Raw genomic sequence first — 22,118 nt, forward strand, 5'->3', positions numbered from 1 at the left:
AGTTTTTGTCGCCATATTCTGAGAGCTGTAACTTTTATTTTTACAGAGCTGTATGAGGGCTTATTTTTTGTGAAGCGAGTTGAAGATTTTTTTTTTTTTTTTTGGTACCATTTTGGGGTACATCATTTTTAGATTTTTATTCAGATTTTTCAAACGCAGAATGAGAAAAACCCAGCAATTCTGTTATTCACCATGTGGTAAAAGTGATAAGACCAATTTGTTCGTCTGGTCAGTACGATTACAGCAATACCTGATTTCTGTAGTTTTTCTTATGCTTTGCTATTTTTATACACAAAAAAAACAATATCCTTTTTTTTTTCTTTGCCGAATGAGCCATAATAAGGCATGTCTTTTGTGGGACAGTTTGGCATTTCCATTTATACCATTTTATTTAACATATGACTCTTTGATTGCTTTTTATTCAATTATTTTGTGAGTCACTATGATGAAAAAGCAACATTTTTGGCATGGTGTTTTTTGTTTGTTTGTTTCATGGCGCTCCAGACATGGTGATGCCAATTATGCGTACTTTTTTGTTTTATCACAAACACTGCATTTTTTGTTTTTTTGTATTTTACACTGTGAGACATTTATAATTTTTATTTTGATCACTGGTCTCATATACTGCTGTAGACATGTACAGCAGTGCATGAGACCAGTCAGTGTCTCATTGACACTGCCTGTGAGATCCAGCTTAATGCTGGATCTCACAGGCGACCATACCACATGACCCAAGGCTATCATGGTAAGCATCGGGATCTGCGATTCTCATCAACGGTTAGCAACGGTTGCTAAGAGGGTCTTGTGACCCCCTGTAACAACAATTTAAATACCATTGTCTCGTTTGACAGCGGTATTTAAGGGGTTAATCAGCCTTGATTGGTCACAAAATTGTCTGGAGCTGATACAGCAGGGTGACAGCTGTCACATACAGTTGGGAATCGCCTCCACTCGGAGGCACAATACTTATTCCTCAGCGCCCTTAAAATGTGGCCCTGAGGAATAACTACCCTTAAGGATCACTGTTAAAAGGCCTATTGGCAGTTGTTAGGGGATAATTAAATTGTTGATGTGTAAACATTTTCTGACCAAGGTGCGAAATTGAACAATACCTGAGAAACTTAAGGGCCAACCAAAGTGTAAAAGTAAACGGTGTCCTTCAAACTCAATGCTCTGCCAATATCTTAAGTAAACTATTCCTGACCAATTCAACTCACCGCTGTTATATTTTGTAACTTAATATTCTTTTTATAAACTCATGTGAAATTTTTTTTGTTCAGAATAGTCTCACTTTTTTTTTTAGACATAAAAATCTTTTTCCAATACATAATTTTAATCAAATTGCCCTTTTTTTCAAAATGGTTTTGTGATTTCACATATGTCTTGCATTTCGAAGCCAACCCCTTGCATTGTTCATGCTTCTGTGGTAGAAGAAAAGTTGAACTTTGGGATCTTGAAAAACACAGCTAAGGGTATGTGCACACGTTGCGGATTCTCTGCGGATCCGCAGCGTTTTTTGCAGTGCAGAAACGCTGCAGATCCGCAATTGATTTACAGTACAATGTAAATCAATGAGAAAAAAAAATGCTGTGCACACTTTGCGGAAAATCCACTGCGGAAACGCTGCGGTTTAAAAGAAGTAGCATGTCACTTCTTTTTTGTGAATTTGCAGCGTTTTTGTACCCATTCCATTATAGAAAGCCGCAGGGGTAAAAAACGCAGCAAATCCGCAAGAAAACTGCAGCAAAAACGCAAAAAAAAACGTTGCGGAACCGCACAAAAAATGCGACAATTCCGCAGGTGCGTTTTCTGCCAGGAGAGGCAGAATCCGCACCAGAAATTCCTAAGCCTAATCCGCAACGTGTGCACATAGCCTAAGGCTGCTTTTTGTAAGCAGCTTCATTACTGCCTGGAGAGCAGGTTTTCCCTGCAGCAAAAAGGCAAAGTGTGAACATAGCCTTACAGGGACAGGAGGGTAATCTTCGATATTGAAGTGATAACTGCAATTATATAGTTTGTTTGACTTATTAGCCAGACACCATAATGTAGATGTCTATGCAATTACAGTGCCTTGCGAAAGTCCAGACCTCAATCCAATCGAGAATCTGTGGAAAGAGCTGAAAACTGCTGTTCACAAACGATCTCCATCAAACCTCAGAGCACGAGCTGTTTGCCAAGGAAGAATGGGCAAGAATTTCAGCCTCTCGATGTACAAAACTGATAGAGACATACCCCAAGCGACTTGCAGCTGTAATCGCAGCAAAAGGTGGCGCAAGAAAGTATTAAGTGAAAGGGGCCGAATAATATTGCACGCCCCACTTTTCAGTTTTTGATTTTCCACAAAAATTTAAAATAACCAATAAATTTCGTTCAACTTCACAATTGTGTTCCATTTGTTGTTGATTCTTCACCAAAAATTTACATTTGGTATCTTTGTTTGAAGCATGATATGTGGGAAAAGGTTGAAAGGTTCCAGGGGGCCGAATACTTTCGCAAGGCACTGTATATTCAGCTAAAAAGACTGACATCACTTAAAGGGGGTTTCATGTTTTGGACTCCGCCTCATTGAACTCATGGAGTCATGATGGGGAGGAAACGTGATATGAACTGGGCCTTTCAGTCCACATTTGTCAAAGCTGTTTACTTGGATCATTCTAGTCTTGTAGTGTTTTTGTTTTTTCCTTTTTTTGAGCAAATATAAAATTATCTTCAGGTTCAAGAATTTTGTGGGGGGGGGGAGGGTGTTAAGAGCCATTACCTCTTAACCCCTTAGTGACCACCAATACATCTTTTTACTGACCTGCGATATAAAAGACTAGCACTAGTGATGAGCAAGTATACTTGTTGCTCGGGTAGTTTCCGAGTATATGGGCGTGCTCGGAGATTTAGTTTTCGTCGCTGTAGCTGATGATTTTCGACTTCTATAGAGGCTGAATACATGTGGGAATTCCCTAACAAACAGGCAACCCCTACATGTATTCAGCCTGTCTAGCAGTCGCAAATCATGCAGCTGCAGTGACGAAAACTAAATCTCCGAGCAGTCACAAGTACCCTGAGACCACCCGAGCATGCTCAGGAAAACTTGAGTAACGAGTACACTCGCTCATCACTAACTAGCACCCCTCGACAGATGACAATGCTGTATCTGTGGGCTGTACACTATTGCTGACAACTTGCTGCATCAGCCACGATCAGTGTTGGCACAGACTGTCGTTTAACCCCTTAGATGCTGCTATCTATAGTGACTACCGCATTTAGATGGTTTAGGCTATATTCACACTTAGCGGTTTTTACCGCGGAACCGCCGCGATTTTGATGCGGCGGGTCCGCAGCAGTTTCCATAGCGTTTACAGTAACATGTAAACCCTATGGAAACCGCAAACCGCTGTGCACATGCTGCGGGAAAAACCGCGCGGGAACGCAGCGGTTTACAACCCGCAGCATGTCACTTCTTTGTGCAGAATCGCTGCGATTCTGCACCCATAGGAATACATTGAACCGCTTACTTCCCGCATTTGGCTGTGCACACGTTGCGGGAAGTAAGCGGATAATGTGCGGGTGGTACCCGGGGTGGAGGAGAGGAGACTCTCCTCCAGGCCCTGGGAACCATATTTGGGGTTAAAAAATAAAAAATCTGGTTATACTCACCCTCTGATGTCCGGAGCTCCTGGGCGCTGCACGCGGCTGTCCGGTCAGAGTTGCTGTGCGACCAGGACCTGCGGTGACGTCGCGGTCACATGACCGTGACGTCACGAAGGGTCCTTCTCCCACAGCATCTTAGGAACCGGACCGCCGGGTGCAGCGCCCAGGAGATCCGGACATCAGAGGGTGAGTATAACCAATTTTTATTATTTTTAACATTACTATTGATGCTGCATATTGCTGCATATGCAGCATCAATAGTATAGGCGGAAACCCGCAGCGGAAAACGCGGAACAAACCGCGATAAATCTGCAGGGAGAATCGCAGTTGTTTTGCCCTGCAGATTTATCAAATCCGCTGCGGGAGAACCCGCAGGGACCCGACGCAAGGTGTGAGGGATTCCTCTTTATAGCGGCCTGTTCAAAAGTTATCAAAATTTAGGTGGTAAAAGCAAACTATTTCTGTGATGGGGGTGCCGTTTTCAAAATGGTATCACTTTTGGGGGTTTCCAATATATGGGACCTCAAAGTCACTTTCAAACTAAACAGGTGCCTAAAAAAATAAGTTTTGGAAATTTCCTTGAAAAAATGTAAAATTACTGCTACGTTTTTAAACCTTCTAAAATGCGTACAAGATAAAAGAACATTTTACAAATGGCGTTGCTGTAATGTAGATACCAGCACAATGTTATTTATTCATTTTTTTTGTGTGGTATGACTATCTGGATTAAAGGGATAATCATTAAAAATGTGAAAATTGCAATTTTACATTTTTTTGTCAGATTTCTAATATGTTTTGCATTAATTTATAAGAATATCAACCTAAGTATACCATTATCATAAAGTATGATGTGTCACTAAAAAGCCGTCAAAAAATCAATGGGATATGTTGAAGCGTTCCAGAGTTATTACCACATGAAGGGACACATGTCAGATTTTAAGAAATTAGCCCGGTCACTAAGGGGTTAATATCACCAATTGCTTTCGGTCAAACAAATTGTCGGTGTACCCCTCAGAACCCTGCGTTGACACTAGATTGAATGTGTTCACCAACAAGTGGTGAACTGTACCAAACCCTTTGTGTAGTCTAAAAATACGATCTTTAGGCTTTTTTATGTTAAAATTCAGATACCACGCTGGATGGGCTGACAAATGGCACGGAAAAACAATTCCAATTGATGGAGATTATTTCACCTACACCAGACATGAACCAGTTGGAGTTTGCGGACAGATCATACCGGTAAGCTTTGCTGGGACTTGTCATTGTGACCACGATTTCCAATTTGCTTCATGATTAAATTGGGAAACAAACATAGATGTTGTAGTAGCAGATGTGGAAATTCTCCTCTGTGTAGCGGCTAAGGCTACTTTCACACTAGCGTCGGAATCTCCCCGTCGCAATGCGTCGGGGAGAGATTCCGACGCTAGCGTTTAACGTACTGCACAATAGAGGCAGCGGATGCATTTCTCCAGCGCATCCGCTGCCCCATTGTAAGGTGCGGGGAGGTGGGGGCGGAGTTCCGGCCGCGCATGCGCGGTCGGAAAAAGCGGTCCGTCAGGAGCAAAAAAACGTTACATGTAGCGTTTTTTGCTCCCGACGGTCCGCAAAAGCACGACGCATCCGTCGCTCGACGGATGCGACGTGTGGCAATCCGTCGCAAATGCGTCGTCAATGCAAGTTATGGGGAAAAAACGCGTCCTGCAAGCACTTTTGCAGGATGCGTTTTTTCTGCAAAACGACGCATTGTGACGGATTGCAAAAAACGCTAGTGTGAAAGTAGCCTTACTTAGCAGATCTAATTAATTTGCCTTCTTACAGTGGAATTTCCCTCTTCTGATGTTGGCCTGGAAGTTTGGCCCAGCACTGGCTACTGGGAATGTAATAGTCATGAAGGTTGCAGAACAGACACCGCTCACTGCTCTACATGTTGCCAGTTTGGTGAAGGAGGTAAGTGATTCTTGGCATTCGTTATTTTACTTTTCCCACATTTTTAACTGTGCAGGGATATTTTCTCTTCTTGGTGTCGTTTATAAGCAAATTTCCTGCTTGTTTGACAATGAGCACTTTCGGATGAACCATGTGGGGTGCTTACTTTGAAACATTGACTGAATATTGCTTCTCTAAACCCATAGAGCTCCACTAATGGAAATGGTCTGTGGAGTTTTTTATTTCAAATATTTTATCAAGATAATCAATAGTCAAATTAGATGTACAATGTCAGTCCTTTATACAGATCATGTTACAAAAAACATAAAAAGAACATCAATCCCATAGACTAAAAACTGCGACAATCACCACCTTCAGTCTGTGTCATTCCAGAAACTGAAATTAATTTTCATAAAGTAATTGTCTGGGAGTATACAGTGTATTTTCTTTGTTTTATTTTTATGTCTGCAACCTTGTTAAAAAAAACAAAAAAAAAAAAACTCTCCCTCCCCAGGTCCAGCGTGGTCTCGATGCTGTTGCCCTATTCTTTGATAGATAGCAGAAGTGATATCTTCAGTGTATGTGACTACTGCAGCCAATCACTGGACTCAGCGGCTCCTGCTATCTACATCGGCTGCAGCAGTCACAAACACTGTAGAGCTATCACCACTACAGCCTGTCGACAAAGACTGAAGCAGCGGCAAAGAGGCAGTCCTGGACCCATGGAGGGCGAAGCTTAATGTTTTATTCTATGTCATTAACCCTATAATGGGTAAAAAAAAAGGCCCGACAACATCTTGAGGTATGAGACAAGATAACGGCCTACAGAAGAGCTAAACACAGCCTTAAATTTACAGAATGGTTAGTCGTCCCGGCAATGGGTTTATTGGCTAATAAGCATTTTAATTCTAGATAACAAATTTTGTTTTGGTTTTATTTTTTTTGGTTGAAGCAATTAACAGATTTTAGGCGCCCATACACAAAGCTTATATCTACTAGTTCAACTGACTAATATGTATAGGGGCGCTGACCGATTGTTGGTGCAAAAATGTCACACGTGTCCTACTTCGGATTGATGATCGCATTGTTCTCCCAAAGATAAGATGCCGGCTGATGTGTTACCAGGCGGCTTTCTCAGAGAGCATGGGAGCGCTCAGCCAAACTAGTAGTGCTCCTACGTATGGGAAGGTCGGTTGAGCAATAACCAAAGCATTGCCTGGCTAACAGCCATCTAATGTGTATGCCCGACTATAAAAGTGAGTCCCCCGCCAGGGCTGTGGGGTACTTAAAGGGGATGTCACGGTGGCTGCGACCCGGTCCGTGGCCCTGGGCACCCAAATAAAGAGGAAAGGTCTTTTAAGGGAGTTGTAATAAAGTTTGTGTTCGTGACGCCACCTATGGTACTCGGTCAGTGGGGACCGACGCTGCTTAAAGGAGTCCTCTGGGGTGATGTTCCCACAGGTGAAGTTGGGTCCCCAGGGTGTTGTGATAGGCAATTCAGGAACACAATGTACATAGCGATCAGAGCACACACAGTGATCTGACAACAACCCAAAATAACAAAACGAGCTCTGAGACGTGGGAACTCTGTAGACCGCAATTCCTAATCCTCTCCAAACACAACTAGAGGCAGCTGTGGATTGCGCCTAACGCTCCCTATGCAACTCGGCACAGCCTGAGAAACTAACTAGCCTGAAGATAGAAAAATAAGCCTACCTTGCCTCAGAGAAATACCCCAAAGGAAAAGGCAGCCCCCCACATATAATGACTGTGAGTAAGATGAAAAGACAAACGTAGGGATGAAATAGATTCAGCAAAGTGAGGCCCGATATTCTAGACAGAACGAGGATAGGAAAGATAACTTTGCGGTCTACACAAAACCCTAAAGAAAACCACGCAAAGGGGGCAAAAAGACCCTCCGTACCGAACTAACGGCACGGAGGTACACCCCTTGCGTCCCAGAGCTACCAGCAAAACAAATAGACAAGCTGGACAGAAAAAATAGCAACAAATAGCAAAGAAGCACTTAGCTATGCAGAGCAGCAGGCCACAGGAATGATCCAGAGAAACACAAGTCCAGCACTGGAACATTGACAGGAAGCATGAATCAAAGCATTAGGTGGAGTTAAGTAGAGAAGCAGCTAACGACCTCACCAGATCACCTGAGGGAGGAAACTCAGAAGCTGCAGTACCACTTTCCTCCACAAACGGAAGCTCCCAGAGAGAATCAGCCGAAGTACCACTTGTGACCACAGGAGTGAACTCTGCCACAGAATTCACAACACCAGGGCTCCCGGTGTGTAGGGTGAAGATGATGGGTGGTGTGGTAAGAAACGGGAGGACACAGGTTTGCATTCTCTTTTACCTGGTTTACTGAAGGCTTCAGGGAACCGCAGTCCAGGGCACCAGATCACAGGTACAGGCAGGGTCCGACTGGCTTGGAAGCAAGTTCAGAGTCCCCTCTACCAGGTGGAGATGAAAGCCTTGCTATTAGAGCGGTCATATAGTTGCTTGTGTCTTCTGACAAGGTCCTCATCGTCCTCTCTGTCCTCCATAAAGGTGGGACATATACCCGTATGGCAGGCAGGTGGCTCGAGCCTTTTTACATGGTCTCTATCAAGACCCGGGATCTATACGCCACTGTATCTCCTGGGTGTTAGGGCAGACAGATAACATATAGTCCAGCTGTCCTGCTGGTTTCTGCTGTGCCTCCCAGAGTCCGACACAACCTCGGTCTTCCAGCTACTGGGAATCTGCGCTCTGCAGGGAGGCAGCCCAGTCACAGCTATCCTCCCCAGTTGCCACTCTCCTGTGCTTCACTCTCTTGCACGCTCTCTAAATGCTGTTCTTCCTTCCGTACTCTCTCAATCCTGGAGCTGCAGCACTTCAGGCTGCACGGCCCCTCACACGTCTCTCTACCTCAGACTGCTCCAGTCTGCTGTCGGGCACTAACTAACTCCTTTCCCTCCTAGCCAGAATCTATATCTAGGGAGGTTCCCCCTAAACCAGGTTTAGAGCTCTACCTTCTGGCATGGAGTGTGAACATGTTGTGTGCTTTGTGATTACTTGGTAGAAGAGATCTTCCCTGGCTTCCAAACGTGACATCACTCCCCCATGAGGAAAGCAATGCCAGTGTGACAACCAGGACCCTGGGGTGTTACGGAAGCAGCTTGTTTGTATAGTCTGAGGATTGGCATAGAAATGGCTATGGATGCTGGCTGCTTCGGGTCCTTACTGCATTTTTCCCAAGATAAAAGTTTGATTTCTCAAGCAATACACTACAAAAGCTCCAGTCTAAATGACAAGCCAGATTGAGATTTCTCAGTCTGGACCACTATGCCTGGACTAACCTCGGATCTCCTATGTATCTGAGGCTGTAAGCTGGGGTCGGAGGACCTACAGTGACCAGGTATTGAAAACCATCTGAAAAAAGTCTAAAACGCAGGTTCTGCACTAGATTTCTTCACAAATGTATCTGCAACTGTTGTTTTTCCATCTAATTTACACTTTGCATGGGCATATTTATCTGAATTGCATGTTTTATCTTTTCTCAGGCTGGATTCCCACCAGGCGTGGTCAATATCCTACCTGGCATGGGTCCCACAGCTGGTGCTGCCCTTTCTTCTCACATGGATGTGGATAAAGTTGCTTTTACTGGCTCTACAGAGGTAAAAATCACCATTGTGTTTTTTTTGTTTTTTTGTTTTTATGGACTTCACTTAAATTGCCTTAATTTACCTAATGTGCCCTCCTAAAATCCTATCCACTTTAACAATTGCGGGGGAGCAGACAGAGGCACTTGACGAGCGCCGGAAGGGAGCATGTTATTACACCCGACTGTGATGTGATCGTGGTTTGCTGATGTGTTACCTTGGCAACCAAGGGTCATGTGATGATGTGCTTGTTACCGTCATTCTTCATGGCTTTTACAGGAGAATGGTCAGTGTTTAGCTGGCATTTATAGGAGATCGTGATGTTCACTGTGCATGGCAGTGCTACTTGCTGTGCGCCAAACCAAAATAATATCCATAAAAACATCAGCTCAGGGCACAAAAAATAATCCCTCACACGGCCCTATATCCCAAAAAATGAATGAAAACATTACGAGTTTCAGAGAATGGCGACACAAGCAAGCATTTTTATCTTTTAAAAAAAAAAATATATATTTTTTTTTACAAATTTTTTTTTTCACCTCTTAAAAAAAGAAGGAAAAGAATAAAAGTACATGTTTGGTCTTTGTATACTTGAACTGACCTGGAGAATCATATTGTGGAATTGCACTTTTTTTTGCAATTTCTACGCACTCTGATTTTTTCCCCCCGCCATTTTCCAGTGTATCACTTGATCAAATGAATGATGTTATTCAAAAGTACAACTAGTCCCACATAAGACAAGCCCTCATATGTCTTTGTGGATGGAAAATTAAAAAAGTTATGACTCTTGGAAAAAGTAGAGGGAAAAAAAACACAAAAAAGGATAATTGCCTGGGGGGGTGAAATGGTTAAAGCTAAATGCACACTGTTTTGTTCACTTACTCTAAAATATAATCAGGATCTATTCCCAATGTACAGTTGTGCTCAAAAGTTTACATACCCCTGCAGAATTTTTTTCTTCTTGGCCTTTTTTCAGAGAATATGAATGAGAACACCAAAACTTTTTCTCCAGTGGGTGGTTGGGTGAAGCCATTTATTGTCAAACTACTGTGTTATCTCTTTTTAAATTATGACAACCCAAAACATCCAAATGACCCTGATCAAAAGTTCACATACTCTATTTCTTAATACCGTGTATTGCCCCCTCTAACATCAATGACAGCTTGAAGTCTTTTGTGGTAGTTGTGATGAGGTTCTTTATTTTCTCAGATGGTAAAGCTGCCCACTCTTCTTGCCAAAAAGCCTCAAGTTCCTGTACATTCCTGGGCTGTCTAGCATGAACTGCATGCTTGAGATCTCCCCAGAGTGGCTCAATAATACTGAGGTCAGGAGACTGAGATGGCCACTCCAGAACCTTCACATTGTTCTGCTGTAGCCAATGACATGTCGACTTGGCCATTTGTTTTGGAACGTTGTCATGTTGGAATGTCCAAGTACGTCCCATGTGCCGCTTCCGTGCTGATGAATGCAAATTTGCCTCCAGTATTTGCTGATAACATGCTGCTTTCATCTTTCCTTCAACTTTGACCAAGTTTCCTGTGCCTTTGTAGCTCACACATCTCCAAAACATCAGTGATTCACCTCCGAGCTTTACAGTAGGAATGGTGTTCCTTTCATCATAGGCCTTGTTGACCTCTCTCAAAATGTAACGTTTATGGTTGTGGCCAAAAAGTTCAATTTTGGTCTTATCACTCCAAATTACCTTGTTCCAGAAGTTTTGAGGTTTGTTTCTGTGCTGTTTTGAGTATTGTAGGCGAGATATTTTGTGGCATTTGCGCAGTAATGGCTTTCTTCTGTCGACTAGACCATGCTGCCCATTTTTCTTAGACTACGTTCACATTTGCGTTGTTGGGCGCAGCGTCGTCGACGCATACCGACGCATGCGTTATGCGCCCCTATCTTTAACGTGGGGGGCGCATTGACATGCGCCGGTATGCGTTGTATTGCGTTTTACGACGCATGCGTCAATTTGACGCACCAGACAGGGCGCGGAGGACGCTACTTGCAGCGTTTTCCCTGCGCCAAAATTCATGAACATTACTATTTTATGTCAACGCATGCGTCAAAAAACACAGCGTTGTGTATATGCGTTGTGGATTGCGTCGACGACGCTGCGCCCAACAATGCAAATGTGAACGTAGCCTTAGAGTGCCTCCTTATTGTACATCTTGAAACAGCCACACCGCTAGTTTTCAGATAGTCCTGTATTTCAGCTGATGTTATTTGTGGGTTTTTCTTTGCATCCCAAACAAATTCATGGCAGTCGTGGATGACATTTTTGTTGGTTTACCTGACCGTGGTTTTGTTTTTACAGAACCCCTGATTTTCCATTTGTTAATCACAGTTTGAACGCTGCTGACTGGCATTATCAATTCCTTGGATATCCTTTTTGTATCCCTTTCCTGTTTTATACAGTTAAACTACCTTTTCCCGTAGATCCGTTGACAATTCTTTTGCTTTCCCCATGACTCACAACCCAGAAACGTCAGTGGCTGGATGAAAGATGCAAGAGTCTGTCTGGATCCCAGAAACTCACTCAGCTTTTATGCACACACACTAATTACAAGCAAACAGGTCACAGGTGAGGATGTTACCTTTAGTAGCCATTCAAACCCTTTGGGTCAACTTCTGTGCATGTTATCAGGCCAAAATCACCAGGGTATATGAACTTTTGATCAGGGTCATTTGGATGTTTTGGGTTGTCCTTATGATTTAAAAAGAGAAAACACAGTAGTTTGACAATAAATGGCTTCACCCAACCACTAACCATGAGTGGAGAGAAAGCTTTGGTGTTATCTTTCATATTCTCTGAAAAAAGGCCAAGAAAGCAAAAATTATTCTGAGGTATGTAAACTTTTGAGCACAACTGTATACTATAACATTATTATAGGCTGTCATTTACTAGGCTGAGGCCAAAAGTATGTTATTTGTCCTTTGGGCATTATGTGTAGAAATTTCTGCGTTTTGGGGTGCCAGTTAATAAGAATTACTAGAACTTTTTAAAAGGAGTGTTTTTTTTTTCTAGTACATACATTTTAAAAAGCATTGACATAAGGTGGATGTCAGCAGAATGATGGTTTGGTCGGTAGTTATCTCAGCTATCTCTCCTTTTCACATGATTGTTTGCCTTGCTGAGTACTCCTGTGTTTTTTTTTTTGCTTTCTTTTTGTTTAATAAGATCTTCTCCTCCCCAAAATCATCTGTCCTTGACTCCATACACATTAGACTGTCATCCCATCAATATTGGTCAGTTCAGCTAACTCTGTATGAAAGGCTTAGGGCTCATACCCATCACCGTGGGGAATAAAAAAAAGTCCAATTTCAGTCCAGAAAAGTGTCATAGTAACATAGTTAGTAAGGCTGAAAAAAGACATTTGTCCATCCAGTTCAGCCTATATTCCATCATAATAAATCCCCAGATCTACGTCCTTCTACAGAACCTAATTGTATGATACAATATTGTTCTGCTCCAGGAAGACATCCAGGCCTCTCTTGAACCCCTCGACTGAGTTCGCCATCACCACCTCCTCAGGCAAGCAATTCCAGATTCTCACTGCCCTAACAGTAAAGAATCCTCTTCTATGTTGGTGGAAAAACCTTCTCTCCTCCAGACGCAAAGAATGCCCCCTTGTGCCCGTCACCTTCCTTGGTATAAACAGATCCTCAGCGAGATATTTGTATTGTCCCCTTATATACTTATACATGGTTATTAGATCGCCCCTCAGTCGTCTTTTTTCTAGACTAAATAATCCTAATTTCGCTAATCTATCTGGGTATTGTAGTTCTCCCATCCCCTTTATTAATTTTGTTGCCCTCCTTTGTACTCTCTCTAGTTCCATTATATCCTTCCTGAGCACCGGTGCCCAAAACTGGACACAGTACTCCATGTGCGGTCTAACTAGGGATTTGTACAGAGGCAGTATAATGCTCTCATCATGTGTATCCAGACCTCTTTTAATGCACCCCATGATCCTGTTTGCCTTGGCAGCTGCTGCCTGGCACTGGCTGCTCCAGGTAAGTTTATCATTAACTAGGATCCCCAAGTCCTTCTCCCTGTCAGATTTACCCAGTGGTTTCCCATTCAGTGTGTAATGGTGACATTGATTCCTTCTTCCCATGTGTATAACCTTACATTTATCATTGTTAAACCTCATCTGCCACCTTTCAGCCCAAGTTTCCAACTTATCCAGATCCATCTGTAGCAGAATACTATCTTCTCTTGTATTAACTGTTTTACATAGTTTTGTATCATCTGCAAATATCAATATTTTACTGTGTAAACCTTCTACCAGATCATTAATGAATATGTTGAAGAGAACAGGTCCCAATACCGACCCCTGCGGTACCCCACTGGTCACAGCGACCCAGTTAGAGACTATACCATTTATAACCACCCTCTGCTTTCTATCACTAAGCCAGTTACTAACCCATTTACACACATTTTCCCCCAGACCAAGCATTCTCATTTTGTGTACCAACCTCTTGTGCGGCACGGTATCAAACGCTTTGGAAAAATCGAGATATACCACGTCCAATGACTCACCGTGGTCCAGCCTATAGCTTACCTCTTCATAAAAACTGATTAGATTGGTTTGACAGGAGCGATTTCTCATAAACCCATGCTGATATGGAGTTAAACAGTTATTCTCATTGAGATAATCCAGAATAACATCCCTCAGAAACCCTTCATGCGATTTTCATGCGAATGCAATCCAATTTTTAACACCTAGCATCCTATTTAGATCCAATTTACATGCGAATGGGATCCGATTGCAAAGCGTTTTTAACATGAGCTTTTACATAGAGCAATCCTCTATCATTTACAAATAGTTTTCAAAGGAAATATTCTTCAAGTTGGAAATTCCCACTGCGCTTGCGCTGACGTTGAGTCCATTGGCTGTGAACGCTCAGGATCTTTCTGACGGGACCATGAGAACTTTCTCTCTCATGCTTGTGATGATAGCAGACAAGTTACAGGATTTCACCGTGAGGCGTTGAGCAGGCACGCTGTAACAATAGTGGTACACTCAGGAATTTCTTGGCTTGAGACAAATAAGGCAGCTGAACCAAAGTGCAGTGTAACGTTGTATTATACAAATAAACACAGGTGCAAGGCGTGAGCAAGTTCTAAAATCAGCAAACAAGGTGATATCAGGAGAAGTTCCTTTGCAGCTCTGCTGCAGGCAGAGTCAGTGTTTATATGCACAAACGTGGGTGCAGCACGTGCACAACACTTCAAAAGATGGCAAACAAGGTCCTTCTTGGGAGTGGTTCATTTGCAGCTCTGCTGCGGGCGAAATCTTATGGGCGTAGCACTCTCTGGGGTAAAGCAGATCTTATTACACAGTTCATACCAGGATTGGCAGTCACTAGAAAAGAGTCCAGAAGCAGAGCAGAGCTTCAAGTCCAGAAACGGTTAAATAAACTGGCATCGGATACCAAACTAGATTGGCTGTAGCAGGTAGTGGAAGATGGAGAAGTTAGTAGAAGATGGAGAAGTGCTTTACTAGCTGCTTTTTAGCAGCCATACATTGCCCATCCCTGTTAAACCTCTACATAATCGCATCCAAACAGGTTCCTGTCTTTAGATCTCCAGGAACATCTTTGCTGCGGATATTGCTAGAGCTCTGAAGATGGCGCTCTAGGGTTAGAGATGCAAGGGTCCTATACAAAAATAGCGACAGTGGTCATCATCTGAGGTCGGTTTCTTCCTGTGAATTCTGTCATTTCACTTAGGAAAGGTATTCGTGACAAAGGCCTGAGGCCAGCTGCTAATCACAGGTGTGCAATATAAAAAGCATTAAGATTGACACATAGTATCACCAGAACAATGGATACATCTGCAAACCACCCCTGGGGTTGTTTAGTATATGGTTAATGATGACCAACAAGTTAATCCTGTAAAAGTTCATCATTGCTCATGTCATGCCCTTATTGCTTATATATGACTACTATCAGTATGTTGTCAATCTTTTGATATTTTAGTCTTGTTGACTACGTATAGAGTAAGCCAGAGTTCACTGATCAAATTGTACGTAGAATGCATGATTTTACAATTATTGTCCTGGATTCCAGAAGTATGCAAGTGTTAGCCATTTATATAATTGTATAGAAAAGCAATAGTAACGAAAAAGAAAATCCAGCTCACCATAGTAACAGTTCAACTCGGAGCACGGAAACGCTGTGTCAAGGCGTGGGGAATCCAAAAAGCAAAAAAAGAATATCCAGCTCAACGAGACAGTGAAAAGTAAAAACTTGGTACTTTATTCACTTCATATAGAAGCAGAGGATAAAAACATCAGCACAATAAGGATAAGAACACTATCTATCTACGCGTTTCAGGTGGCAAAGCACCCTTAATCATGATATCATGATTAAGGGTGCTTTGCCACCTGAAATGCGTAGATAGTGTTCTTATCCTTATTGTGCTGATGTTTTTATCCTCTGCTTCTATATGAAGTGAATAAAGTACCAAGTTTTTACTTTTCACTGTCTCGTTGAGCTGGATATTCTTTTTTTGCTTTATAGAAAAGCAATACAGAATGATTTTTTCTATACAGAGAGACTTGTGATAAATGTTTTTTTTGTTTGTTTTTTTTTGCAAATGAACTGTCTATATTTGTCTACGGTAGGTGGGTCGTCTAATCCAGCAGGCAGCTGGGAAATCTAACCTGAAGAAGGTAACTCTTGAGCTTGGTGGAAAGAGCCCTAACATCATACTCTCAGATGCTGATAGTAAGTGTCTAACTCCTGACTTTGTTGACTTTGTTGATGGCTCCCTGAATTATTCAATTAAAAACAATTTATGCAAAACAGAAGTTTGTCGAGATTACTCGTTTGATTGTTTCAGAATAGCGGTTTGTGTCATAATGAATTTCTTCACACTTTCACTGAAATGACCTGTTTTGAAATATGCTCAAGACTTCTCTATTGCTGGGCATTTTTTAATACTGAAGAAAATAATTATTTGTCCAGCTAGATCCAATTTTTATTTATTGTGCTTTGTTTATATAGCGCCATCATCATTATTGTCCCCATTGGGACTCCCAACCTAGACTCCCTATCAGTATGTCTTTGGAATGTGAAGAAGCCGGAGTACCCGGAGGAAACCCACGTAAATACGGGGAGAACATACAAACTCCTTGCAGATGTTGTCCTTGGTGGGATTTAACCCCTTAGCGACCGCCGATACGCCTTTTAACGGCGGCCGCTAAGGGTACTTAAACCACAGCGCCGTTAATTAACGGCGCTGTGGAAAAAGTCCATAGCGCCCCCCAGAGGCCGATTTTCTCCGGGGTCTCGGCTGCCGAGGGTAGCCGAGACCCCAGAGAACATGATTCGGGGGGTTTTGAACCCACCCCGCATTTGCGATCGCCGGTAATTAACCGTTTACCGGCGATCGCAAAAAAAAAAAAAAAAAAAAGCGATCTCTTTTTAATTTCTCTGTCCTCCGATGTGATCGCACATCGGAGGACAGAGAAAAGGGGTCCCAGGTGGCCCCCCAATACTCACCTAGCTCCCCCGATGCTCCTCGTGTCTCCCGGTGGGCGCCGCCATCTTCAAAATGGCGGGCGCATGCGCAGTGCGCCCGCCGGCCGGCACCGGGAGAATCTTTGGGGTCTCGGCTGCCGGGGGTAGCCGAGACCCCAAAGAGCACGATCGGGGTCGGTATTACCGACCCCTGTTTTGCGATCGCCGGTAATTAACTGTTTACCGGCGACCGCAAAAAAAAAAAAAAAAAAAAAGTAAAGTGTAATTCTCTGTCCTCTGATGTGATCGCACATCAGAGGACAGAGAAATAGGGGGATTCGGGGACCCTAGCATACTCACCTAGGTCCCTGGATCCTCTTGCTGCTCCTCCTGGCCGCCGGCAGCAGAACATGGCGGACGCATGCCCAGTGCGCCCGCCATCTGTCTCCATCTGCCGGCCGGCAGGAGAACAGCAGTTGGGGCTAAAATTAGGGTTAGGGTTAGGGGTAGGGTTAGGGGTAGGGTTAGGGGTAGGGTTAGGTTAGGGGTAGGGTTAGGGGTAGGGTTAGGGTTAGGTTAGGGGTAGGGGTAGGGTTAGGTTAGGGGTAGGGTTAGGTTAGGGGTAGGGTTAGGGTAGGGTTAGGGGTAGGGTTAGGTTAGGGTTGGGGTAGGGTTAGGGGTAGGGTTAGGGGTAGGGTTAGGGTTAGGGGTAGGGTTAGGGGTAGGGTTAGGGGTAGGGTTAGGTTAGGGGTAGGGTTAGGTTAGGGGTAGGGTTAGGGTTAGGGGTAGGGTTAGGGTTAGGTTAGGGGTAGGGTTAGGGGTAGGGTTAGGTTAGGGGTAGGGTTAGGTTAGGGGTAGGGTTAGGGGTAGGGTTAGGTTAGGGGTAGGGTTAGGGTTAGGTTAGGGGTAGGGTTAGGGGTAGGGTTAGGTTAGGGGTAGGGTTAGGTTAGGGGTAGGGTTAGGTTAGGGTTAGGGGTAGGGTTAGGTTAGGGTTAGGGGTAGGGTTAGGGGTAGGGTTAGGGTTTGGTTAGGGGTAGGGTTAGGGGTTAGGTTAGGGGTAGGGTTAGGTTAGGGGTAGGGCTAGGGTTGGGGCTAAATTTAGGGTTAGGGTTGGGGCTAAATTTAGGGTTAGGGTTGGGGCTAAACTTAGGGTTAGGCTTCTTTCACACTTGCGTCGGTACGGGGCCGTCGCAATGCGTCGGCCCGACATACCGACGCACGTTGTGAAAATTGTGCACAACGTGGGCAGCAGCTGTAGTTTTTCAACACATCCGCTGCCCAATCTATGTCCTGGGGAGGAGGGGGCGGAGTTACGGCCACGCATGCGCGGTCAGAAATGGCGGATGCGACGTACAAAAAAACGTTTCATTGAACGTTTTTTTGTGCCGACGCTCCGCCAAAACACAACTGATCCAGTGCACGACGGACGCGACGTGTGGCCATCCGTCACGATCCGTCGGCAATACAAGTCTATGGGCAAAAAACGCATCCTGCGGGCACATTTGCAGGATCCGTTTCTTGTCCAAAACGACGGATTGCGTCGGAATGCCAAACGACGCAAGTGTGAAAGTAGCCCTAGGGCTAGGGCTAGGGTTGGGGCTAAAGTTAGGGCTAGGGTTGGGGCTGAAGTTAGGGTTAGAGCTGGGATTAGGGTTAGGGTTTGGATTAGGGTTCGTATTAGGGTTAGGGTTGGCATTAGGGTTACGCTTGGGATTAGGGTTAGGTTTGGGATTAGGGTTAAGGTTAGGGTTGTGATTAGGGGTGTATTGGGATTAGGGTTAGGTTTGAGGTTAGGGTTGAGATTAGGATTAGGGGTGTGTTGGATTTAGGGTTTTGATTAGGGTTATGGTTAGGGTTGACATTAGGGTTGTTTTGGGGTAAGGGTTGTGATTATGGTTAGGGTTAGTGATTAGGATTATGGATGAGGTTGGGATTAGGGTTAGGGGTGTGTTGGGGTTAGGGTTGGAGCTAGAATTGGGGGGTTTCCACTGTTTAGGTACATCAGGGGGTCTCCAAACACGACAGCAAATTTTGCGCTCAAAAAGTCAAATGGTGCTCCCTCCCTTCTGAGCTCTGCCGTGCGCCCAAACAGTGGGTTACCCCCACATATGGGGCATCAGCGTACTCGGGATAAATTGGACAACAACTTCTGGGGTCCAATTTCTCTTGTTACCCTTGTGAAAATAAAAATTTGGTGGCTAAAAAATCTTTTTTGTGGAAAAAAAAAATTTTTTTATTTTCACGGCTCTGCATTATAAACTTCTGTGACGCACTTGGGCATTCAAGGTTCTCACCACACATCTAGATAAGTTCCATGGGGGGTCTAGTTTCCAAAATGGGGTCACTTGTGGGGGGTTACTACAGTTTAGGTACATCAGGGGCTCTGCAATCGCAACATAATGCCCACAGACCATTCTATCAAAGTCTGCATTCCAAAAAGGCGCTCCTTCCCTTCCGAGCTCTGCCGTGCGCCCAAACAGTGGTTTACCGCCACATATGGCGCATCAGCGTACTCGGGATAAATTGGACAACAACTATTGCAGTCCAATTTCTCCTGTTACCCTTGTGAAAATAAAAACTTGGGGGCTACAATATCTTTTTTGTGGAAAAAAAAATATTTTTTATTTTCACGACTCTGCATTCTAAACTTCTGTGAAGCACTTGGGCATTCAAAGTTCTCACCACACATCTAGATAAGTTCCTTGGGGGGTCTAGTTTCCAAAATGGGGTCACTTGTGGAGGGTTTCTACTGGTTAGGTACATCAGGTGCTCTGCAAACGCAACATAATACCCGCAGACCATTCTATCAAAGTCTGCATTCCAAAACGGCGCTCCTTCCTTCCGAGCTCTGCCGTGCGCCCAAACAGTGGTTTACCCCCACATATGGGGTACCAGCATACTCAGGACAAATTGGACAACAACTTTTGGGGTCCAGTTTCTCCTGTTGCCCTTGTGAAAATAAAAATTTGGTGGCTAAAAAATCTTTTTTGTGGAAAAAAAAAAAAAATTTTATTTTCACGGCTCTGCATTATAAACTTCTGTGAAGCACTTGGGCATTCAAGGTTCTCACCACACATCTAGATAAGTTCCATGGGGGGTCTAGTTTCCAAAATGGGGTCACTTGTGGGGGATTTCTACTGTTTAGGCACATCAGGGGCTCTCCAAACGCGACATGGCGTCCGATCTCAATTCCAGCCAATTCTACATTGAAAAAGTAAAACGGCACTCCTTCTCTTCCAAGCTCTGCGGTGCGCCCTAACAGTTGTTTACCCCCACATATTGGGTATCGGCGTACTCAGGAGAAATTGCACAACAACTTTTGTGGTCTAATTTCTCCTGTTACCCTTGTGAAAATAAGAATTTGTGGGCAAAAAGATAATTTTTGTGTAAACAAAAGCGATTTTTTTATTTTCACGGCTCTACGTTATAAACTTCTGTGAAGCACTTGGGGGTTCAAAGTGCTCACCACACATCTAGATAAGTTCCTTAAGGGGTCTAGTTTCCAAAATGGTGTCACTTCTGGGGAGTTTCCACTGTTTAGGTACATCAGGGGCTCTCTAAATGTGACATGGTGTCCGATCTCAATTCCAGCCAATTCTGCATTGAAAAAGTCAAACGGCGCTCCTTCACTTCTAAGTTCTGAGGTGCGCCCTAACAGTGGTTTACCCCCACATATGGGGTATTGGCGTATTCAGGAGAAATTGCATAACAAAATTTATGGTTACATTTCTGTTTTTACACTTGTGAAAATAAAAAAAATGGTTCTGAATTAAGATGTTTGCAAAAAAAAGTTAAATGTTCATTTTTTCCTTCCACATTGTTTCAGTTCCTGTGAAGCACGTAAAGGGTTAATAAACTTCTTGAATGTGGTTTTGAGAACCTTGAGGGGTGTAGTTTTTAGAATGGTGTCACACTTCATTATTTTCTATCATATAGACCCCTCAAAATGACTTCAAATGTGATGTGGTCCCTAAAAAAAAATGGTGGTGTAAAAATGAGAAATTGCTGGTCAACTTTTAACCCTTATAACTCCCTAACAAAAAAAAATTTTGTTTCCAAAATTGTGCTGATGTAAAGTAGACATGTGGGAAATGTTATTTATTAACTATTTTTTATGACATATCTCTCTGATTTAAGGGCATAAAAATACAATGTTTGAAAATTGCAAAATTTTAAAAATTTTCGCCATATTTCTGTTTTTTTCATAAATAATCGCAAGTAATATCGAAGAAATGTTACCACTAACATGAAGTACAATATGTCACGAAAAAACAGTCTCAGAATCAGCGGGATCCGTTGAAGCATTCCAGAGTTATAACCTCATAAAGTGACAGTGGTCAGAATTGCAAAAATTGGCCTGGTCATTCAGTACCAAATTGGCTCTGTCACTAAGGGGTTAAACTTGGCACTGTATCCATCCAGCGCTGGGGTCCTAAATACTGAGCTGCCATACTTTTTTCCCCTCATTTTTATTCTATTAAAGCACCACTTCAGTGTCCGTTTTTTTAATTTTTCCGGAGTGGTGCTTTTATTATAAGGTCCCTGCCCCTGGTCTTTATACTCGCCCTTCGGCATCTTCACCTTATTTTTTTTTTTTTTTTTTTGGCTGAGACTCAAGTTCCGCAATGCCATCTTGTGACTGTATGTATATTTTGATTGGCTAGAAGTCAGAGGTAACTGTCTCAAGCTCATTACAGTGCAGTAAGAAAAATAAGAAACAAAACACTTCAATGAATTTCAAGTGTTACATTTGTTTTTAATTCGTGTTGCACAATTTCCAACATTGCAAATTATCACTTGTTCCTAGTTCAATTGCTGAGACCTGCGCCAAATCCTGGAAAAGGGCTCTGAATCTCCTTGTTGGAAAGGACCAGTGGTCACGCATGCATGCCTTCATTCAATGTCTATAGGACTGACAGCCATAACTTTCTAACTGAGGTGCTATCGCCTACTGTAGATAGGTGAAAAAATTAGTGTTGAGAATAATCCTTTGGTTTATAAAGATAAGACGTGATCATTTTATAAAAGAACTGTAACATTCTATCTTTATGTCAATGTCCAATATTATCAAGATCTCAGCTTGCTGACTAAATGCATCACTGTAGGTTGCGTATGTAAAACCTCTAGGGAATTAGCGATATGAGCTGCTTCTACAATTAGGGCTGGTTTAGACAAATATATTAGGCTACGTTCACATTTGCGCCATGGGGCGCAGCGTCGTCGACGCATACCGACACATGCGTCATGCGCCCCTATCTTTAACATGGGGGGGCGCATGGACATGCGCCGTATGCGTTGTCATGCGTTTTATGACGCATGCGTTTTTTTGGCGCACCAGACAGGACGCGGACGACGCTACAGGTTGCAGTTTTGATGCGTCACATTTCCGAAGAAAAACGCATGCAACGCACCTGCGTCATAAATGCG

General features: G+C 43.3%; 1 protein-coding gene across 1 annotated transcript in view; it reads left to right on the forward strand.

Annotated features, from left to right (window-relative positions):
- The window catches only part of LOC138666898 (aldehyde dehydrogenase, mitochondrial-like), a 129,831-nt gene that overhangs the window by 40,014 nt on the left and 67,699 nt on the right, over positions 1 to 22,118 (forward strand). The window contains exons 5-8 of the mRNA XM_069755080.1: positions 4,770 to 4,881; positions 5,461 to 5,589; positions 9,123 to 9,236; positions 15,854 to 15,956. Of these exons, the coding sequence (XP_069611181.1) occupies positions 4,770 to 4,881; positions 5,461 to 5,589; positions 9,123 to 9,236; positions 15,854 to 15,956 (458 nt within the window). The remainder of the gene's footprint in view (positions 1 to 4,769; positions 4,882 to 5,460; positions 5,590 to 9,122; positions 9,237 to 15,853; positions 15,957 to 22,118) is intronic.

The sequence above is a fragment of the Ranitomeya imitator genome, chromosome 1 (assembly GCF_032444005.1).
Source record: "Ranitomeya imitator isolate aRanImi1 chromosome 1, aRanImi1.pri, whole genome shotgun sequence".
In the NCBI taxonomy this organism is placed as follows: Eukaryota; Metazoa; Chordata; class Amphibia; order Anura; family Dendrobatidae; genus Ranitomeya; species Ranitomeya imitator.